This window comes from Etheostoma spectabile, chromosome 11 (assembly GCF_008692095.1).
Source record: "Etheostoma spectabile isolate EspeVRDwgs_2016 chromosome 11, UIUC_Espe_1.0, whole genome shotgun sequence".
Taxonomy (NCBI): Eukaryota; Metazoa; Chordata; class Actinopteri; order Perciformes; family Percidae; genus Etheostoma; species Etheostoma spectabile.
In genome coordinates, this window is record NC_045743.1 from 9,917,441 (window position 1) to 9,940,361 (window position 22,921).

At 40.2% G+C, this 22,921-nt stretch overlaps 1 protein-coding gene across 7 annotated transcripts in view; it reads right to left on the reverse strand.

The window, feature by feature from the left end:
* Nucleotides 1-22,921, reverse strand: part of LOC116698066 (protein TANC1) — a 119,016-nt gene that overhangs the window by 4,854 nt on the left and 91,241 nt on the right. For 4 of the 7 annotated variants that reach the window (XM_032529822.1, XM_032529819.1, XM_032529818.1 and 1 more), the window contains 12 exons: nucleotides 22,430-22,596; nucleotides 19,998-20,605; nucleotides 18,163-18,271; nucleotides 17,847-17,969; nucleotides 14,422-14,658; nucleotides 13,830-14,015; nucleotides 13,165-13,243; nucleotides 1,997-2,130; nucleotides 1,411-1,534; nucleotides 1,118-1,293; nucleotides 829-961; nucleotides 44-73 (listed from right to left, as the gene is read on the reverse strand). In XM_032529822.1, the coding sequence (XP_032385713.1) occupies nucleotides 44-73; nucleotides 829-961; nucleotides 1,118-1,293; nucleotides 1,411-1,534; nucleotides 1,997-2,130; nucleotides 13,165-13,243; nucleotides 13,830-14,015; nucleotides 14,422-14,658; nucleotides 17,847-17,969; nucleotides 18,163-18,271; nucleotides 19,998-20,605; nucleotides 22,430-22,596 (2,106 nt within the window). The remainder of the gene's footprint in view (nucleotides 1-43; nucleotides 74-828; nucleotides 962-1,117; nucleotides 1,294-1,410; nucleotides 1,535-1,996; nucleotides 2,131-13,164; nucleotides 13,244-13,829; nucleotides 14,016-14,421; nucleotides 14,659-17,846; nucleotides 17,970-18,162; nucleotides 18,272-19,997; nucleotides 20,606-22,429; nucleotides 22,597-22,921) is intronic. The other 3 variants (XM_032529824.1, XM_032529823.1, XM_032529820.1) reach the window with 1 other exon arrangement.

The window sequence follows — 22,921 nt, forward strand, 5'->3', positions numbered from 1 at the left end:
TCTCTGGAATTTGGTACAAGACAAGGTTACCTAAAGATTGTACCTGATCGATCGTAAGGTGACGTTCTGTAGCCTTTGAAGGCAGTTAAGAGAGAGACAGTAAAGAGGTCATGCAACAGCAAGAGTTGCCAATGTGTATTGTGATAATGTACAATTATGTTTTGCTCAATTTGAAATGGCCTTGTTTTCAGCAGCAAATGTAGGCTATGCAATGTGAACTGTGCTGACAGAAACTAAAGTAAAGGTTCCTGCCCATTACTTTTTTTTTCTGTGACAGCAGAGTGTACTAGAGATAAGCCGCAGACCCAGATAGCTTTATGAATGTCATTTAGGTGATAAGTCACATTCTTAAATTAGCCAAGCACACACACACACACACACACACACAACAACACACACACACACACACACAACACACACACACACACACACACACACACAACACACACCACACACACACACCACACACCACACACACACACACACACACACACACACCACACAACACAACACACACACACAAAAAGAAACAAGAGTGGAATCGATTTTTCCACAACATTCCACAAAATTAATCTAATCTTATTTTTAGTACCATGAGATAGTGAGCAAGACGGAAACAAACTTGAGATAGAGGCAGAACAAAATACTGAGTCTCTCAGTGTTTATTGAGACGTGAAAGAAGTCAGCAGACCACGGACTGCTCCTAGAGACCACAGGAGTAACAGCTGACTAGGTGGTCAACTTACAGACAGCACTGAGTATTTGCACACCAAGTTACATACATGCTCTACATTACCAGTAGCTTTTACACAAAAGCATCATGCTTACCCAGCTTGGCCCCTTTCTTCAGCAAAGTCACCACCACCGACGTGTTCCGACAGCCTATGGCCCGGTCCAGAGGCCTCATCCCACTGTAGTCCACATGCTCTATCACTGCTCCTCTCTCCACCAAATACTGGACCTACATGAGAGCACAAACAGTTAAAAAACTGAAACGCTGTTGACAGTCATGTGCTGACCTAATGCAGAACGGAATGTGTTCAATAATGGCCAAGGGATGCTCTCAGTTAAGTCTAAATGAATGATGGCGTCGGGGTGTTTAACTTATTTCACTTACAATTTCTGCATCTCCATAGAATGCTGCGAGGTCCAGCGGCGTTCGTCCGTTTTTGTCCGTATGGTCGATGGCCGCACCTTTCTCCACCAAAAACTGCACTACGTTCTTATGTCCTTTTAAACATGCCCAGCTCAGGGGTGTCAGTCCCTCCTTGTCCATCGAAGTCAAAGATGCACCTTTGAAACAATGGTCAATAAACACTTCTTATGAACAAACTTCCACTAATCTAATACATCCAGCTAATGAGTATTCCCTGCCTTGTAATTTCCTGGTAAATGAGGCTGAATGCTCACCTCTCGAAAGCAGAAACTCTACAGTGCTCAGGTGACCCTCACAGGCAGCCACCATGAGTAGGGTCCTGCCCTGCTTGTCACTGATGTTAATATCAGCACCGTGCTGCAACAGTTGCTCTGCAATCTAGGAAATGGACAAGAACAGTCAGAACAGACATCAAACACATCCAGGTGCACAGAGATCACGCAGGGACCATGACCCTGTGTCAGAAAACAATTACACCAGAGCTAGCTCTAAGAGCAGGTAATTAAACCTAAACTGGATAACAATTACCACACATGGTTAAAAGATTTAGAGTAACTACAAAAGGTTATTTTTATTTTCAGTCTTTATTTTTGACAGGACAGCTGATGACATGAAAAGGGGGAGACAGGGGGAATGACATGCAGCAAAGGGTCGCAGGTCAAAGTCGAACCCGGGCCCACTGCGTCGAGTAATCCTCTATATATGGACAGCCGCTCTATCAACTGAGCTATCAGGCCACCCAACGTTGCAGTTTTTGACTTGTAGTTTAAAGCAGTGTGGTTGCTGTGGATACAGAGGGATAGTTTGTCTGGCACAAAAGAGCCACTCAGCATGTCTCACCTGCCAGTGTCCCTGTCTAACAGCACAGAATAGAGGAGACACCCCCCGCCGGTTGACCTGCTGCACCAATGCCCCCTGCTCCAGCAGGAAGCTGCATACTTCCATCTTCCCCCTGCCTGCTGCTGCCGTCAAGGCTAAAGAGAGAAGGAAAGGGGAAATGTTAGGATTGATGTAGGCCTGACTTCTTTATTCAGAGGAACAAGTTAAGGTAAGAATACAGTACAGTGATGAGATAAGAGTGGAATTTAAACCATTCCACTTAACATCCCTAAGCCAGAGAGGATACTGTATAGCAAGAGCATTAGTGAACATAACATGTCAGTACACAGACTTGTGCCGAGTATGAGCAACACCTCTGTTCTTTAGTAACCCAAGCTCAGATATAAATAGTGTTTGCAATCTCAGAATCTCTCATATTGTTTAAAGACAAGTGGAGAAAAGCAGGTTGTTTGGTGCTAACTTAGTGTTAAAACAGACAATTTTGTTATGCTTTTTAAACTCATTAAATTCCTGCCTTAAGCTCCGTGGGCCTTGTACAGAGAGATGAGAATCCATTCATTTTATGCATTAACAGGCAAAACATCAGACAACAAAGTCACAAACAGTTATTTTGTGTCTTTTTCAGAATACGATTAAATGGAATTAACGGTGTCTAATTCGTATTTATGGAAAAGAAAAAATAATCTGTGCTTGTATTTGCATCTGTGAAGAAAACAAAGACCTATTGTTGAAATGTTCAATGCTTACAGTTTATTAGCTGCTGCTGATGTACGGCAGCAGATGGGCCGGTCTTAAATGCGCGCTGGTTGTCAAAACAGAGTAAGGTCCACCGTTAGAATCACAACAGCTCTGAGCTCACATTCACCTCGAAGAGATTTAAGGTGCCGCTGATCCTCCATATCTGACTGACATCATCCATCTGGATGAACAGTCATCAGAGCCAAACAACCCCACCCTCCATCTGCTCAAAATATGGATATCCTCTCACACACAGTAAAGAACAATGACTGAGCGGCTAAACTTAGCCTACAACTAAGGGCTACAGGGAGCAACATTAACAGCACCTGTGATGATGCTGGGTTACACTGAACAAACTATCAACAGCTGTGCAGTTTGTTGATGTTTGAAAGTGACTCCTGTTTTAATATAACTCATTTTATTCTTAGAAGTTCCCCATGCTTGGTGCCATTCCCATATGCTTATATTAACAGTATTTTCACAAACACTTTTCTTAACACTTGAGCATCTCAGCATTGCTTATTTTATCTTGTATTATCTAAGCTATTCATCAGCTTTGTCTCCACTCTGCCTACTCTTATAGCACATCTTTAATTTTAATCTGTTAATTGATCCCCAATGGGGAAATTACAATTTACACTCTGTGTCCACACTTTGTTAGTTATCACAAATTACAATTTACACTCTGTGTCCCCACTTTGTTAGTTATCACATACACATGCTGTACAGGATCTGTACATGCACTAATAGAGAGATGTCAGAGTGAGTGGGCTGCCAGCCGAACCAGCGCCCTGAGCGGTTGCTCAAGAGCACCTGGCAGTGCCCAGGAGGTGAAGTGGCATCTCTCCAGCTACCAATTCAGACTCCGTACTTTTTGGTCCATATGGGGACTTGAAACAGTGACCCTCCGGTTCCCAACCCAACTCCCTACGGACTGAGCTACTGCCACCCACTAAAGCTACCATGACTGTAGTGAGCAAACACTGTCTGATAAAACAGATTTACAAAGTAAATGCAAAATAATGTCCTTATCCTCCACCCCCACACCACTTCACTACCAGGCTGGAGAAACCCAAGACACAGCAAAAAAAGAGGGAGGATTATTATAGTTTGTTTTTCTCAGGGTAAAAGTAATACATAACTCAATTTGCTTCGATAATGGATGAAATGTCAATTACAAAAAGGTTGCAGGCAATTTATCAAAGGCAACACTGATTATTTGTAAAATGGTAAGTTTGCTTTGCCTGGGGACTTGGCAGATGCGCTGTTACATAAGAAATGCATTTATGATGAGCACTTGGGCATACTTTGCCTTTACCTCTGTGAACAATTAAAATTTTTTATTTTAGAATTTCAATTCTATTTGAAAAGTTCTCTTTTACATGTAACTGCTTCACATTGAAAAACAGAAATTAGTGACAAGACATGAGTTAAATTTCCTGCAGCTCATAAAGGGAACATTAATTCAGCTTCCTGTTTACATGCAGGGTAGTTTGGATGAAGAATCATTTCTACAAAACGCAGATAAGAAAGCAGAAAGGACCTCAATTGCATTATATCTTGCACATATTCTGAATTTGTCCCCTGTATTTAAGTCATTATAACTACAGTATTTAGAGCAGTGGGCAGCCAATATCCAGAACCTTAGACCACTCGAAAGAAAGCTACATCAGCATGAACTTAGAAACACAGAAAAGCCCTGACCACCAATAAATGCTCAATGCCAAAACTATTTTACATTCTAACTAATAACTAAAAAATAAATGTTATTTAAATTGATTACTGCCATGACAACTGACATGAATAATAAACACAGAAGTATCCACTGGCTACTTTATTTGCCGTAAGATGTGTATATTTATTAATTTTTAAGATGCCTAACAAATTGCCAGGGGATAAGCTATACTCAACGGTACATAATACAGATTAAAACAACATGTATTGTAAAATGACACATGATTTACAGAAGATTACACTCCTGCAACACAATAATTTGTTGGGCGTTGCTGCCTTGAGCAAATCCTGCTGCTGTGTGCTCACAACAAGGAGAATGATTCTGTGCAGCTGAATTACCTTTTTTGCATAACCAAAAAGAGCTTTGCATGCTTAGAGGGGATTTTTAAAGATGGAGCTTGCACATACTGTATGTGCAATTCAATTTGCATATAGATGTAATATACATTGCCTTTTAAATATAAATTGCTTCTTCACAGGGTCTTATCAGAGAATTGTTTGGGAGATAAAGATGAATGGCAGTTTTTAAGGGGATATTGTAGGAACTTTGTTGGTTTTGGCATTCTCTGTATCACAGCGGCGGTTGCTACCAGATTGGATTATTTAATCTGCATGCTGAATGGTAGGAAAGGGATTTTAGGTTAAAGTAAGATTTAATATATCGCTCAGCGCTAATCATTTCCGTTGTTTGCATCCAGCCAACATGAGCAGTGATTTTTACTGTCTGTAGTGAACTCCTCTACAATGCTGCATCTTTACATTTAATACACCACTAAATATTAATTTTACGTCTGCAGAAATTGCAGCTTTATTTCAAGCATGATCCAGAGGACAAACTACAAAAATTCTAGTCATAACTGTGTTTGCCCTGAATGCAGATGAGCTTGGATCTCGATTTAAATGAGTGCAAAAATTATTTGAATATGCTGTCATGCCAAGGATTTGGAGTCACTTTGTTTCAGATCAGTGGTGTTATTTTTTTTTCTATTGCTACCTGTGATGAAATACTTCATTACTTCAGAAGGCATGCCAAGAGGGTGCTGGCTGTGATATAACATCCACTTTGTAAACAGAGCTGACAGGTAAATACTGCAGCAGCTCCAATGTTCATGAGAGTATGATTACTATTATTCACAGCAATAGTCACGTTCAGGTTAAATATCAAGTTTTATAATGCAACTTAAATCTTTGGACAAATATAATGTCTTTGGACAATATATGTATTGTTTTCAACAACGAGCAGGCAGGTGTTTTAATTGTACCAGAACACACATTCCAGTCCTATCAGTGGAAACAGGGCAGCAGTTCCACAAAGGAATATTTCAGAGGGACAACTCTTTGTCCCAGGACTGTAATAAGGTCTGAAGTCCTGCAGCCATTTAGCAGGGCACAAGCACCAGTTAGCCAAACTGTGGACGGCCTCTCCACTAATGGGCTGACCTACATTCCTGTAGCACCCAACTTTTACTGCTAAATGCTGCTTACAACTGCGACAGACAGACACAAAAAGACTACTATTAAAATTCTCATTTTTTTAATCTATTCTAGTGTGATTGTGCACAAAAAAGCATCAAGCACTGTTGTCAAAGAAGAAGGGGTGTGATTTGAACATTTATAGCTCTGGATCACTAAAGTTTTACCAACATTTTAAATGTGTCCAACATTTCAAAACATTCCTAAGTACAACTACTGCAGCTCTAACAGTGCATATGTCTAAAACGTACATAAGGTATCAGACATACAGTACTAACTAACATGCAAACTGGTAACCACAAAACAGCATGTGTGAATAATTGTTCTTATGACCACTTCTTGGTGTGCGCAGTGATATTGACATAATGTACAACTACATACAGTACATTCATCACCACATCACTTCTGCAATAGCTTAAAAATCATGATGCCTTTTCTAGCCAGTTTTACACCTGGCAGCCACTTCTTGCTTTTAGACTTCATATTGTTCCCTGGACTTTTCATTCTTCCACAACATCCCTACCGATGGCAAACTCTGCCTCTTACTTTCTGTCATTACTCACCTTTTGTTAACATCTTTTTATTGAAGAATTTGAATCACCATACAATTTGACTATACATTCTGAATCTTTTTTTTTTTTTTAAGGTAAAAAAGAAAAAACAAACAGTAAAACAGGACAAAGCAAACGAAGTAACAGTACAAAACAAAACAGAGAAAAAAGAATATCACCAGGCTGACCACGATCCCTCCCACTATCCCAACCCCCTACCCGCCCTATCTAACCCCACCCGTGTATCACCACCCTCCCTCACTAGACCACTAGACCATCACTCTAAGACCAATACAACTGTCATAGTGTGCTAGGATGCAGATTGTTGTACTAGGTTTGTGGTTTTCAGGTATGATATAAGTGGTTTCCATGTTTTATTAAATAAGTTGAGCCTGTCTTTAGGCGTGTACCTTATTCTTTCTAAATGAAGAGTATTAGTTAAATCGTCCAACCACATCTTGGAGGTAGGCACAGCTGTGCTCTTCCACAAGAGTAGGATTAATCTCTTTGCAATTATAAGACAGTATGAGAGAAAGCACTGCTGTGCCACGGTCAGTGTCCTGAAGGTCTCCGATATTCCAAGAATGATAAACAGGGCTCAGGTTGGATTGAAATATTATGACCTCAGACATAATGCTACATATATCAATCCAGAATGGTTGGATCCTTGGGCACAAAGCAAAACTATGGAGAAGTGGTTGCTACGGAAGAGTGGCATTTATCACACATAGGTGACACCTCTGGGTATATGGTATGTAGTTTTTCCTTCGAGTAATGAAGCCTATGTATGATTTTAAATTGGATAAGACAATGTCTTGCGTTATCTGAACAATTGTGTATTTTTTCAAGACTTTCCTTCCATAAATCATCTGGAATAGGTTCACCAAGTTCCTCTTCCCATTTATGCTTATAATTTTCAGTTGATGGGGAGCTTATTAATAAGAGATTGTCATAAATGCGGGATATGATTTTACTCTCGTAAGGGAAAAATTTCAGGCAGTCCTCTATTCTAGATTGTGATTCCGTCTCAAAATCACTCAAGTGTTTCCGAACGTAGTCCCTAATTTGTAGGTAACGAAAGAAGTCATTATTCCCCAGCTCATACTTCCTCTGTAATTGTGTGAATGAAGCAAAGACGCCTCCCACGTATAAGTCCCCAACACAATGGACACCCTTCTCACTCCATGTAGAGAAGGCTCCATCCAAGCTGGAAGGGGCAAATGTGGGGTTTCTAGCGATGGGTAATAGAAGAGAGAACGGTTTAAGATTAAAGGAGGTCCTGATTTGCTTCCAGGTACGGATCATGCTATGTATGATGGGATTGTTATTATACAGTTTTTTTTTTAATCGCGACCGGAGCTAGTAGGACCGCGGCCATAGAATACGGGTGGCAGTCTTCCCGCTCCAGTAGTAGCCAGTCAGACATTGGTATTGATGTGTCCAACCAAAAGGTGGACATCTTGATTGCTGAGGCCCAGTAGTATAGCAAAAAGTCTGGGAGTGCCAATCCCCCCTTTGGCTTCGGTCTACAGAGATGTTTTTTGCCAATTCTGTGAGCCCTTTGTCCCCACAGAAAAGGAACTATTAGAGAATCTAGTTGTTTAAAAAAGGATTTTTTTAGAAACATCGGGATGTTTTGAAAAAGATATAACAATTGCGGGAGGAAAACCATCTTTATAGCATTAATTCTTCCAATTAAAGAAATTGGGAGTGTGTCCCAGAATGAAATCCTAGTCCGCAATCGCTCTATTAGAGGGGGGAAATTTGCTTGAAACAGAGAGGAGTACTGCTTTGTCACTTCAATCCCCAAATAGGTAAATTTTTCGTGGGAAACCTTAAATGGGAAGTGGTCCAGGTGTGCTAGGTCATTCATATAGACTGGCATTAAAACGCTTTTAGTCCAATTGATCCGATAACCCGAAAAGGTCCCAAACAGGTTGATTTTTTCAAGAAGATTTGGGATAGTAACTTCAGGCTGTGTTATATATAACAAGATATCATCTGCGTACAATGATATCTTATTATTGGTGTCTTTGGTGGAATAACCATAGATCTGGGGTTCTAATCTGATATTTTGGGCTAGAGGTTCAATAGCCAGTGCAAAGATTAAAGGGGATAGCGGGCAACCCTGTCTTGTCCCTCTGTTTAGGCTAAACGGGGAGGATATTGTCCGGTTTGTTAGGATTTGAGCCATGGGATTCCTGTAAATGAGTTTAATAAGTGACAAGAATTTACTTCCAAAATTGAACCTATTAAGAACTTCAAATAAGTAGCACCACTCAATCTGGTCAAATGCTTTCTCAGCGTCAAGTGCAAGTATGACAAAATCAGTAGGTGGACCTCTCTTTGTATATATAACATTGAAAAGACGTCTAAGATTGAAAGTAGCACTCCTATTTGGTATAAAACCTGTCTGGTCCACATGAACTAGCTTTTCCAATAGAGGATTCAGTCTGTTAGCCAGTATCTTAGCAAACAACTTCCCATCGGCATTAAGGAGGGAGATAGGACGGTAAGCGCCTACTTCCTGTGGGTCCTTCCCTTTTTTGTGAATTAATGTGATCACAGCCTCAGTTAAGGTGGGGGGTAGATTACCTTGTATCTGGGCGTGTTCATATACTTTCAACAGATAAGGAGATAGATTTTCACTGAATGTTTTGTATAATTCCCCTGGAAGTCCATCAGGACCGGGTGTCTTATTACTCTTTAGGGAGGCAATGGCACCTCGAACCTCTGCAATTGTGAGGTCAGAATTCAAAGAAACACAGTCATCCTCACTCAGTCTGGGAAGCTCACATCTGTCTAAAAATGCATTAATAGTTACAGAGTCTGAAGTGGTCTTTGAAGTATACAGATCAGTATAAAATTCAAGAAATCTGTCATTGATATCTTTAGGCTTTGTAAGTATTGCATTATTGCGGGCTTTTATCTTGTGTATCGTTCTGTCGTTTTCTATTTTCCTGAGTTGTCTAGCTAGCAGCTTGTGTGGTTTGTCACCAAATTCAAAATATTTTTGCCTAGTATGGAGAAATGCTTTACTTAGTTTAGCAGAGATAATTTTATTGTATTCATACTTAAGTGTTGCTATTTTCCTGTGCAACATAATCGAGGGGGACTGTGCATTTTCTATGTCAAGTAATTTAATTTGGTCTTCTAGTTCTTTCAGTTTAGTCTTATTTACTTTTCGCTTAGAGGCCTCGAACGATATGATACAGCCTCTTATGTAAGCCTTGAATGCTTCCCAGAGGATGGAGGGAGAGGTATCAGAGTTGTCGTTTATTTCGAAATATAAAGAAATCTGGTCTTTTAAATAGTCGCAGAACTTATTTTCAGTGAGTAAGTGCGAGTTCAGTTTCCAATGGGTGTGTGGCTTATCTACATGATCTAAACACAATGAGAAGGTGAGTGGGCTGTGGTCTGAAATCACAATGCTGTGATATTTCGCATTCAATGTGGACGGTGCAAGTCTGGCGTCCACCAGGAAGTAGTCTATCCTACTGTAGGAGTTGTGCACAGGTGAATAAAATGAATAGTCCCTACCTGAAGGGTTCATTGACCTCCATATATCCAGAACATTTGTGTTATTAATGAACATATTTAAAAATTCACTAGAGGCGTTTCTTGCGAGTCTCTTCGTAGAGGACCTATCAAGATATGTGTCGAGGACAGTGTTAAAGTCGCCCCCTATTGTCAAATGTGTTTGTGAGATCTCTGGTATCAGTGAAAAAACCTTCTGAAAGAAAATGGGATTGTCTATGTTGGGAGCATATATATTTACTAAAGTAAGGGAAATGTTATGGATTTCACCAGTCACTATAATATAGCGGCCCTCTTTGTCAGTGATTGTTTTCTTTTGTAAAAAGGGCACACCTTTTCTCAGTATAATGGCTGCACCTCTTGCTTTGGATGAAAAGTTTGAGTGGTAAACTTCCCCTATCCAATTTGCTTTTAACCTGCCGTGCGAGCTACTTTTCAAGTGAGTTTCCTGTAAAAACATAATGTCCGAGGTCAGAGACTTTAGATGTGCCAGAACTTTACCCCTTTTGACTGGATTGTTTACTCCGCGTACATTCCAGCTGGAGAATGTAAGACCCTTTGTCCCTCCGCTGTCATTATTTAACCTATCATACATCAGGGATCTATGATCGGTACAGTATCCATGGCAGTGCGGTTGTCAACGTGTAGGATTTGAGTGAGTGGTCTTCCTATCCCTCCCCACCATTCTACCCCAGTCTGCCCCACAACCATTATCAAGGTCAGCCCAAACCCCAAAGTAAAAAATGAAAACAAAGCTGCTCTTGCCAGTTCAAAGTGAATGTGGCGCGAGCCTTCTTAAGGAAGTAAGTACAACTGAACCAGTAACTTAAGTTACTTCCCCACACCTTCTGGTGGCCTGATGCTAACTCCTATCTGTGATCCCATAGCTTGGTAACGTACACAAAACGTTTAGGTAGTTTAGTGAAGAGAAGAAAATATGATTAGTTGAAGTGCCGTAATAATGTAATATCCATGGGCACAAACATACATAGCTACACACATTATCTATAGCAAGAGGGAAAACTGCAGTCAGATTTTCCCAAAAATAGGGATTCACACCTGCTATATAACAAAAAGAGAAAATAGTTTAAATATGTACGATTATAAACTTAACTGAGTTGTAACTCCAACCCAGGAACTGACCTCATATACATCCACAACAAAAATAGGTGTCATTACATTGAATAGTTTTCAATAACAGTGAGCCATTTCCACACTTTAAGAGAACAAGGTGAACAATTGCGTGGGCCCTAGATATATTGAACGGAAAAAGTAAGAAATGTATAAGAAAAACGGTAACAGTACCATCCATAGTCTATGAGGGAGGACTAAGAATTGTCCAGTTATTCATCGAATGATAATGGTGGTTTAATAGACACATGGTGATGCATTAGCTGTGCGTGTGTATGAGCATTTAACTCACGCGGATAGGTGACTTCTAGTGTTGTGCTAGCGCTAGCCACAAAGGCTAACTAGTAAGCACCAGTACATAGCCACCACACTGGATATCAGAAGTCAACGCATCAGCGGTGAATGCATCAGTTTAAGCGTCCTCCTGTCTTATTTCAGTCGAGCCTGGTGTCAAAAGGCGTTCAGCATATTTCTCCGCTTTTTCGGCATCTATGAATGATATCTGTGTGTCATTGTGGGTTATTAGGAGTCTGGCAGGATAGAGGAGGCCGTACCTGACCCCGGGTCTGCCGCGAAGCAGCTCCCTGGTGCGATTGAATAACGCTCTCTTTCTAGCCACGGCAGGCGGGTAATCCGGAAAGATTTGGATCCTTTTACCACCGTGGTAGAGCTGTTTTGCCGCTGCAGCCTTACGTAGGATGTCCTCCAATGTGTGAAAGTAGTGTAGTCTCAAAACGAAGGGTCTGGGTGGCTCATGAGGTTCGGGTCGCCTTCGGAGGGTCCGGTGCGCTCTATCAATGAGAGGCTTCTCACCCAGGGATAGTATCTCTTGCAGCAGGCCGGCAATAAAGTCTCTTGGCTTGGGCCCCTCGGTCCCCTCGGGTACTCCGATGATCCGGATATTATGTCTCCTCGAGCGCCCCTCTAGGTCTTCGCATTTCCCAGTTAGTTTTTCCACTTCAGAGCTCAGGCGAGTGACTTGACGTTGAAGCGCAGTGACATCGTCCGACTGGTGTGAAGCAGACTTCTCTAACTCTCCTATAGTGTTAGCATGTGAGGTCGCGGTTTTTTCCAGGGCCAAAATGGAAGTCTGCAGTTCTTCTTTAGTTGTAGCCAATTCGCCTCTCAGCACGGTGTACACCGTCTGTAGACGGACATCAATTGTGGCGCATATGTCATCTTTAATCTGGGTAATTTCATTACGCAGTGCAGAAATAGCGGCCAATACAGCTCGGTTGGGTGGGTCCGCCTCCTCACTCAGGTTGCCGGTCTCCATTACCTCAGTTAAGTCCGAGGGTTGGTCGAGGCCTACTTCTTGTTGGTCGTTCTTTTTGGATTTCCCCTTTTTTGACATAGTTCTCTTCTTTTAGGTTAAAATTCCCACTTGCTTATATCTTCTTATATCACTCCGAGGCACTTTTAGCAGGATATACAGGTGTTTAGTGTATTAATAAAGGAAAAGTTACCGGAGCTATGCAAAACACGTCTCACTCCTCCATTGCTCAACAGCGCCCCATTACTCACCTTTAAAAAGGCAGACTAACTTACCAGTCGCCACAGACATCTTTCGCAGAAAAAAGTGAATTATAATCTTTATGCAATTCTACAGCAATATCCCTGGTATACCTAAATGCAATGTATACAACAGATGTTGGAGTAACATCAACATGTCCAAACTGTTGGCAGGATCTTAACATCAAGCCCAAGGGGGATACTGTAGCTGAAATCCAGCGGCATGTTGGTAAATCATTGTTCAAAGGAAATGCTGTGTTGACTAAACTAAGTAGAAACCCACATGAGCCACAATAAGCAATGATTTTACCAGAAAGCACACACATTTGAGATGAGTGACCTCTACATCAAATAGAAAGCATTACTGTGCAGAAGAGAGATCCAAGACCTTCCACTGCAGCATGCAATTGCAGCAGCAAGGTCCAGAATGCTAAAACAACAGGCGATGATACAAGGGAGCCACATAATGCAAAAAGATTAATGAAAACATACCTGTTTCTCCCCACAGAGTGTCGTGGCTATCAATTTGCACAGCATGCTCATTATTCAACACCAGCAAGCCTCTCACAACCTGCCAAAAAATAAACTTAGATTAATGGCATACAGTGTCAGCATAAGATATCAAATAAACCTTCAAGAGGTTATATGATATGCTAATTTTGTAGCAGAATAGCAAAGAAAAGAGATAACACTACCTGAAAAAAACTTATAAATTTAACACAGCAGACCAGAGAACCACTTGTCTCTAAAGCACTGTGTGAAGTCATGTGATTAGTAGTTCGACTTTAACGGGGTCTTCTTTTACATGTGGGTTGACAGCTTAGCTTGGCCCAGTTCTGTTATTCTGAGTTGGGCCTTGGGATCACATTCCAACTAATGAGGAAGCCAAAATAAACCTTGAGCCTGCATCATACCTGGGCAGCCAAAGGCACAGCACTGTGATCAATCCCTGAATCCTGCTTTCAGACATACAAGGCTGAATAACACTTGGAACTTGTATCATCACAGAGAACAAGATGTGCCCAGACTGTATCTATAGTTCCCTCTGCTTTTTGAAATTCAATGTAGAAGGTTCATTCATTTGTTTTCATGTTTTGGGGGACTGGTGAGGGTTGATTGTGTGTAAATTAAAATATGTGCATGTGTGTCAGTCAGACCTGTGTATGACCCATGCTGGAGGCTGCTATTAAAGCCTGCTGAAGAGCTTTGTTCTTCAGAGCGCAGTCCTGCTGCTGCCCCTCAGCACTCCATTCCAGCTCCAGCAGGTACTGGATAATCTCTGGGTGTCCTCGGAGAGCGGCATGGACCAGTGCACACTGACCACTCTTATCTACATGATTAACCTGGTGGGAATACAACATGGTTAGTTTTGTTGCACCAAAACACAAGAAATATATTAATTTATTTAATAGCATAGAAAGGGGTAGGAGTACATAACTTTTACTTGTTTCTACTCCTGTTTGCATGTGTAAATAGAGTACTGGAAATAATGGAGTTTTATTTTGTTGTTTAATTGTTTTTATTACTATTCTTTTTGATGTTTTATTTTATTTACATGTTCAAAATAAAGATATTAATCAATGCCCAACACCTGGGGTACATGTATTGTATGTTTAAATAGCTTGGAGTCAGGTACTGCATCAATGCAGCTGAGCAAAGTGTGTGTAGACGGCCATTACATTGGCCTAAAGATATTTCTAACTCATCTTTATTTATGACACTAGAGGGTTAAAAATGTGGGCTCCTTACCTTACCCCCCCTCTTACAGAGCAGCATAACTAGTCCCAAGTGTCCTGCAGCGGCTGAGAAGCAGAGGGGGTTCATGCCATTTTCAGACACCACATCTACACTGGCCCCGAACTCAAGCAGCAGGGAAGCAATTTCCAGATGGCCGAGGTGGCACTGGACGCAAAGCACCGGCGCATTGTTCAGGACCTCTGTACGGTAGTTCACGTTTGCCCCACCCAACATCAGCAGGCGGCTCACCTGATTGTACAAAAAAAATGCAAACACAGACAGCTGGTGTTGGAACAATGTTATCAAAGTGTTACTATCGGTGCGCTTGTATTATTTGTAAACAATTCAATTTTATTGCATTTATAAGCCCTCTTGTGTAAACTATCTCTGTTATTGTTTACTTTTAAAGATGAATGTAATTGCCTGAATGAGGAAATATGTATTCAACCACGTCATGTCAAGTCAAGTTTATGCATACAATCCTATAATCACTCCTAATAATTTAAAATGAATTTGCCTCAAGGAGATTTACAATCTGTACAGCATACAACAGCCTCTATCCTTAGACGCCAATAAGGAAAAACTACCAAAAACCAAAAAAAGAAAACCTCTAAAAGAGCAACAGAGGATGGATCCCCTCTCCAGGACAGACAAAGATGCAACAGATGTGTACAAAATCAACCCAAATAGCAAAATTAAATATGCAAAATCAGGATGACAAAATTATAGATGCATTCTAAAAATACGTATATGAAGAAAAATATCTACTGAATTTTTCATGCAATCTTTTTTTCTCCTAAGATTTCCACCATCAAAAGGTAGATAAAACATGGTCTCTACACTAATTACAACATTACACAAATGGATTCAAGGTATCTTAAGAAAAAAATTTGATCTTGACTAACATTTTAAATAAAGTACATGGCAGGAGTTTGTTATAATGGAGGTGCAACATAACAGGGGATTAAGCAACTTTCTAAGCTAATTTTTTACCAATGTATGACTTTCAAGGATTTGTGAATACCATGGGCAATAACTAATTCAAACAGCAGCAGAATCTAGATCTCAGACTAAGATACATTTTTCATTACAGATTTTCCACTTGTAGCCCATTTTAATGCAAAAGCTCTTATTGCTTCAGCTATTTTTCACCAAGCAAAGGTCAGACACAAAATTAAGTGGTCACATTCTACTGAATGCACCTATTAAGTGTGTTATTCTCTTCCGTGATGAGGGAATCAATATTAAATGCTTAGTCAAACAGAACGGAGAGGAATGAGTATCCGACAAAAGGAAATTAAACTGTGTGCTTTGTGTTGTATCCAATCTGGAATAAATGAACAGCAGTTCTCTGTTTTTCCCAGAGGACAGAACAAGGTCATTCTGTAAATGTCACTTTGAGTGATGTTAAACTTTCACACAATAACGTGCAAATAGACAATGAGGATGACAACAATTGATGGAATACCATTAAACCGCAGAGAAAATATGTGGGATAATTTCACTTCAAACCAGAATACATCATTGTGACCTAATCTAGGAAAGGCCAATGATTTTCTCCCCCTCAAAACCAAACTAGAAGGGGCTCCAGAAGCAACAAATCATTATTAGACTATCCAAGAAGTCAAAACTGTAACTGCATATCTGAATAAAGTATACAGTAAAAACATATTTATCAGGGGTTGCACAGTTTATGAAAAAACATCCAAACTGTTTGGTTTGCTTGCAGAGATGAGACGTACAGGATGACCTAAATTGAGAACAACTACGCGCGTTTTTGTAAGTGCAATGATAAGTTAAAGTCCAATAAGTCCTTTATCAAACTGTATGAATGTGTGTCCCAGTCCACGTTAGGGAATTAACTAACAATGTAAAGATCAACAAGCCATCGATACGACAGACATGTTCAAATTCAATTCATTCAATAAATTGTTTTTTGTCTTAAATCCACCAGCCATTTTCCTATTATAACAGCATTTGCAGCATCCAGAGCCTTTTTTGTAAGGTTAGTAGAAAAACACAGCCAAGTGTAATTTTTATTTTTTCCCCAAAACAAGTTTCCTTTTTATTCTTAAAGAACTATAGAAACAAAAATCACAACTTTTATGTTCAACGTATTCTGAATTATTTAAAAGACGGAGCTTTAAGAGTTCATCTCTTTTTCTTTTAAAGGATACAACTTTTGTAAGCGCTACACTGAAGTTGGCAGTTTGATAAATGCAAGTTATTTCAATTGATACTGTAATATTTCAATCTTTGTGTGCTAAAAAGCCACACAAGTTCCTATAGATGGCAATACACATTCTCCTTTTTTGCCAAATGAATGACAGGCTTGTTGACATCATAAATGTCTTCCCTCTTGCTGTATCAAAATCTCACCTAGCTTTCCTCAGAAATGGTCCCAATACCAGGGTTTTGTTAACCATGCCACCCCTAATATTTATGGTAAAAACAAACGTTTATCCTTGTATAACTTTCTGTGTCCCATTCATCTGCAGGCATTTTAACTTCTCACGTTTCTCAATTTCCTACCAACATTATTCATTTTCCGTGTTGCTTATGTGAGAATAAGAATTCCTGAGAAATATCTAATGCTTAAAAGGCTAATAACTGTGTGGAATAAGCAACTGACCTGTTTTAATCGGGAAATAATATTAAGCTACAACATATAAATTATATTACAGTTGGCCAAAAATGCAAACTGAATGTATCTGTATCCTTCTTTTCTTTTCTTCTTGTGTTTAAATAAGCGGTTGGCATTCAACCGTTTTTAATCAACTAAGATAACACTGACTGTCTTTCATCACTGACACACACTTTCCACTTGTTCTAGTCTATATTCATTGCTAACATGAGATATGCATACACCCTACATCTATCATTGTCCTGAATAAACTGAGACATGTTTTTATCATTATCACATAAACAAGGAAAATGGGACAGATTTAAAAAAAAAAAAATACCAGAAATGCCAAAATGTTAGTTAAAAGAAGAAAAAAAATCTTTTTGTGTATCTGCACTGCCGATAAATCCATTCCAAAATTGAATAGGTTCTTTCTTGGCCCGTGATACACCTCCACCAAGTTTCATTCAAGTAGTTTTTGCGTAATACTGCCGAGAGACAAAGAAACAGACAAACCGGGAACTGAAAACATGTCCTCCTTGGCGGAAGTAATAAGGAAAATTTGGAGGTGAAGAAGAAAGGTTTTCAGCTTTTACATTTTTATAATCCATTTAAGTTATGTAACTCACTCTGACTAAATATTTGAGTACTAATTTACACTTTTGCCTGCTTGTTTATAGTATTTGTTTTTGGCCTTGCAGACAAGAGACGGCCATCAATTATCCTCAATTAATTACCATTTTGTCATCTAATCAGCTAATGGGCTAATTCTATCAGGTCTAACTGACATACAAGAGCTGGAGAAGATCTTTACCTTAACGTTGGGTGTGTAGAGATTCCTCAGGGAGGCCAAGGCGGCAGAAAGGCCATCGGCACTACAGCTAATCCACAAAGCCTGCAGCACACTGGATGACACACCTGTTCTCTTACTGAGGCCCTGCACGCACACACACACACACACACAAAGTCAATGAACCTAAGTTGAACAAGCTGTCTTCACTTCCTATGGATTCTCATCTGATGAATTATTTTATAGTCCCACAATACAGAAAAAAACATTAATTTTCTAGAAAAAATAGATTTCAATCAATGATGAATGTAGAAAGCTTGTCTAGCTTCCATAGCTGTACCTTGAAGATGTGTGCTTTGAGGATGTGGTGCCCCAGCTCCATGGTCTGCTGACGATTCAGTTTCCCCTCTTGGCGGGAAAGCATGAAAGCCATAAGAGCATGGCCAGTCCTGGGTGAGGAAACAACAAAAACGGACACTCAGCTGTAAAAGACAATAAGTAACAAATATAATTACAGCAAAACATCAGGAGACATACATTGTCCCTTTTGTTGTTGAAAACGTAATGTTATATAATAAAGTTATTGCAATATAGCGTCATCACGTCTTCTGCTTCAGGATAAACTTTGGATGGTATTTTTTTGCTATATGTAAATCTGATGAATTGTGTGTTCTTTTTCCTCACTTAAAATTAGACCACTCATTTTCATGAAGAGCACCTTGGCATTGTCATGGAGAACTATTTTGTTATGTCCTGTTGTGAGTTTGAAGTAAATGCAGATGGGAAAAAGAGTAAAGCCCATGGGTTCTCCTTTCCTTTTCACTCAAACACTCTGCCATTAATTAATGCAAAACTTCATGAAAAGGACATGCATGATGCAAATCACTTTGATCTGGTCCCTATTCGTGCCCTGCAACAAAAAGAGAGGCAGTGCAGTAAGCTTTTGTGTGAATTCCCTGTGCCAGATTCTGAGCCTTTGTTTTTTAATGACGGAGTTGGAAGGCTGTGAATGACCAGAATATGAAGCTCAGCTCTGGTCCATTTAGAGACACCACTTTGTGGGCAGAGGTGATACTGAGAAGTAACAGGGAGGGAAAAAAGCATGCCAATGTGACATCATCCAGTTTATTAAGCGTGAATAACTGTCTCTAATGTGGGCAAGGGGGCTACAGAATTACAATAAGGTAGCACTACAAAAGCAGATGAGCCTGCCTCACAGGGCAAGAAGGGCATGGCAGAAAACAAAGATCATTTTCTACACACTAAAGTCTTTTTTTGGAAACTCAAGTGGAATACAAAGTAGTACCACACGGCTATATACATTATGTAAAATGTTTAGGCACACATTTTTACCAAATTAAAAAAAAAGATATTCTTAGTTTTCAACTGTTTAATAATATTTGTCTGTTTCCTGACTGATTTAACGGTCCATAGGAATACACACGGGTAACGTGACTTTTATATAATAATGCCATTTCATTTAAACATCCAGCTATTTTAAATTAGGGTGGCACCCACTGTATTGCTACCAACAGCCAGAGCTCCGGACTAAAGAAGATTACTTATTAGCTTTAGCTTTAGATTAGACTTTTCAATGGAAACTCAGCTGTTCTGTCTGCTGCAGGGATTCTCTGTTTGTCATTAGTGTCCTTGTGAATTGCTACTTACAAATTTAAAAAGTTGCAATCCAGTACATTAGCGACGTTATCCAAACAGATATGTTGACATTTACGATTGAAATTAATACTTCATCTCAAACTAAATTTCCTCCCCAACTCAAATGTTTGTTATGCTGCACTAATTGATCAAAACATTCTACTTACTCTTTCACAAAGTCCTACTTTGGCCATGATTCACATATTCATAAGTAATTCATAGGTAAAAACTTCATGGACGAACCACATTACCATTTCTCAAACATGAGTGTTGTCTGGTGTGCATTTATTTCAAGCAGTGCTCCAAGACAGTCTCAAAATTACTGTAAGGATATTTTGATAAAAAGCCTTCTAAATTTAATAAATTTGACTACTACCATGTAATTATTATGGCTTAATTTTTACTTTCCTACAGATAATTTAGGGTCGACTTGTAATGCTACAGACTTGTCATGTAATAGTAGCCCAAAAGAAAAGATGCTGAGTTACTGCATTTGCCTAAAAGAATAAGAGGACTGACCTGGGATCACAAAGGAAGTCTGTACTCTCTCCATCGGCTCTCCACACAAGCCACTCTCTGAATGAAGGGTGGCAAAACATGCGTGTCTTGTCCCGCCGTTTGATGAGGAAGCATGAGAGCAACTCCATGCATTGTTGGAAGTCCTCCCATGGCAGCTCCCCTTTGATGAAGCCAGCGTTAATGGCCTGGAACAGCTGTTCGTCAGTCATGGGGTGCAGTGAAGCAAGCGCCACATTGAGGATGGGCAGTGAGCGCTCAAAGGCTGAATTGGTCATGAACTTCATGTTGCACTGTAACTGGTAGAGCTCAGCCAGTGAGACAGGCACAACTTTGTAGCTGGCACTCTTGATCACCAGGTGACCTCTCTCAAACAGATCCAGGGTGAGCTTAAGATACAGGTAGGAACCCTGGCTGCGCGAGATAAGGTGGCTACTGAGCTTGCCAACTGTCATTGGGTCAGCCTTGCCATTCAGGCTAATATTGTTCATGATATCCTTGCTGCCATTGATACGGTACTGTACATACGCGTTGAGGTCGTTGCTTATCTCTATGTTGTCGGAAAAGTCATCTAGGGAGATTTTGGAGAAGGGCAGAAGGCTGGTGATCTCCTATGGAAGAGACAAGGTAAAGACAGTCAGTTACATACAGTATAAGTTACAGTTACAGTCACAGGTTTCCTTAACTTGAATGAGAAAACGTGTCTAAACTTTTGACTGGTACTGCATATTTCCATACTTAATGCAAATTATCTTATATTGTTGAGAAAATTAACCAATTCAAACTCAATACCCAAATAACAATAAGAAGGGTTCTCATTCTCACCTCTGCAATATAAATTGTATTCCTTATTACCACACCAGACAAACAGAAGAATTATGGCTTGTGAGTGTTTACTATCAGAGGACTACCTTGAGCAGTAGGGGAGCAAACAAGCTGAGCTATCAGGGCAAAGCAGACACATTTTACTATTGGAAATGTGGCTACGAGGAAAAACAGGACTGGGAAAGTGAGTATTAAGAGGTAGGGGATGGATAGGATGATGGGGCCAACTGGAACACTTCTAACAGAGGTCTGACCCAGAGCTCACATTTCAATCTATGTCCTAGGGGTTGGAGAAATCAATGCACCTTAATCCTCCAATCCTCTGCCTGTCTGAGGCTGAAGAAACATTGCCTTAGTGAGATAAGACTTCTCTCTTCCTCATCCCGACAAGGTACAGCAAACACACACACAAACATATGTATCCACACATGCACTGAAATCCACGGTGAGTGAAGTGCTAGCAACAGCTCATGGATAAGCAAGATATTAGTCTAGCAAGCAAAGGCCAATATCCTGAACCCTTCCTCCTTGGTGTCATCCTATTTGTTTGCTCCAAGCGCAAAACACAACTGTGACACTTTCATGACACTTTTATGCACAAATATGATGATGTGGTTGCAAACTGAGTAGTATTTCTTCATGGCTTCCACTGAAGATGGAGTAGTATGTGGCTTTACCGGTGCCATGTAAAATGATTTGAATGAAGTTACTCGGACATAGTGACATGTGAAACTGACTCGCAAGTTAAGATGTTGCAACAAAAACTACTCATTGTGTCAATCACAGCCCAACTACATCCCCTTTCACAGAAATGTTTTAAGTAAATTGCATTGTGTGCATTTAACTGGGACATCAGAAAAAAAATTCTAGACCATAAATGGATCCTGACGGATTAATAGAGCTGAATACACAATAGCAGGGTTACAATAGATTGATTAAGCACATACAGAGAACTATGACATAAACCAAATATTAATTCTGATTCAAAGGATAAAAACACATGAAATTTGTAGTGCATTGCATACTGATGGACACTATCTCAGCCTGGCTTCTGCCTGAGCATTAATAACTTGAGTTCTGGAAGTCAGCTATTACATTATTATCCCAGGCTCAGTGCTTCAGTCTAGCAAAGAAAATCAGCCGTCGTGGGTCTCATCAGGCATGTCAAAGCCTCAGCTCAGTTCAACACAGGCCCAGCACATCGTTGTTACTTATCGACCTAGTGTCCCTTTTTCTTCCAGCTAGTCAGCTCAAAGTGACTGCTCCTTCCTTTTTATGCAGTCCTGATTCACGGGTCACTGATACTTCAGTTCCTTCTTGAATGTTCCTGGATACGCTTGACAAAAATGACTCTGTAGACAGTAGAGTATGACAAGGAGGAGCAACTCAGGCAAACCGTTTAACTTTCACACGTGTGATGGCAGTCAGCGAGAGTATCACGAGGTAACGGCAGATCGGACTTTTGTTTACATCCTACAATTGCGTTGAAAGAATTCTTAAATTACCTAACCATCTGTAATAAATACAGACACATAAAGACAAATGTCATATTGCAAGAAAATATATTTTGAACAAGACAAGCTCCACACAATGTCTTTTTTCTTTCTTACCAGTAAATTGACCCGGACAGTGACCACCAGTTTAAGCCAGGAGGGGAACTTGGCAATGATCTTCGAGATGAAGGAGGCAATGGTGTCTCCATAGTCAGGCTTATGGAACTCCGCTTCGTTCAGCCCATCTATCAAGATGATGTGGTCCTCCTCTGGAATCCTCCTCTCTAGAAACACACCCACAACCCAAGGGAAGATGATGTGCAGTGAGGTACAGCTCATAAAAGTATTAGCTCAACTAAACTGCACCACAGCGTGTGTGCAGGAAGGTTCTTTGTTTTAATGGAGTAACTAAACCCTCTCTCTCTCAGATGTGCGGTGAGAGTGAGTGGTAGGGGCTTTTACTTAGCTTCGTCATCTACACAGCCACTGCTCCTACTTTACTCTCTAATTGAATGTTAAGTCACATTTGCTCTGTAAAGACAACAGTTACTTTCAGTGCCAGCTGTTTGAGTTACTCTTAGGGAGAAATTAACTTTCCCTGATTCTTTG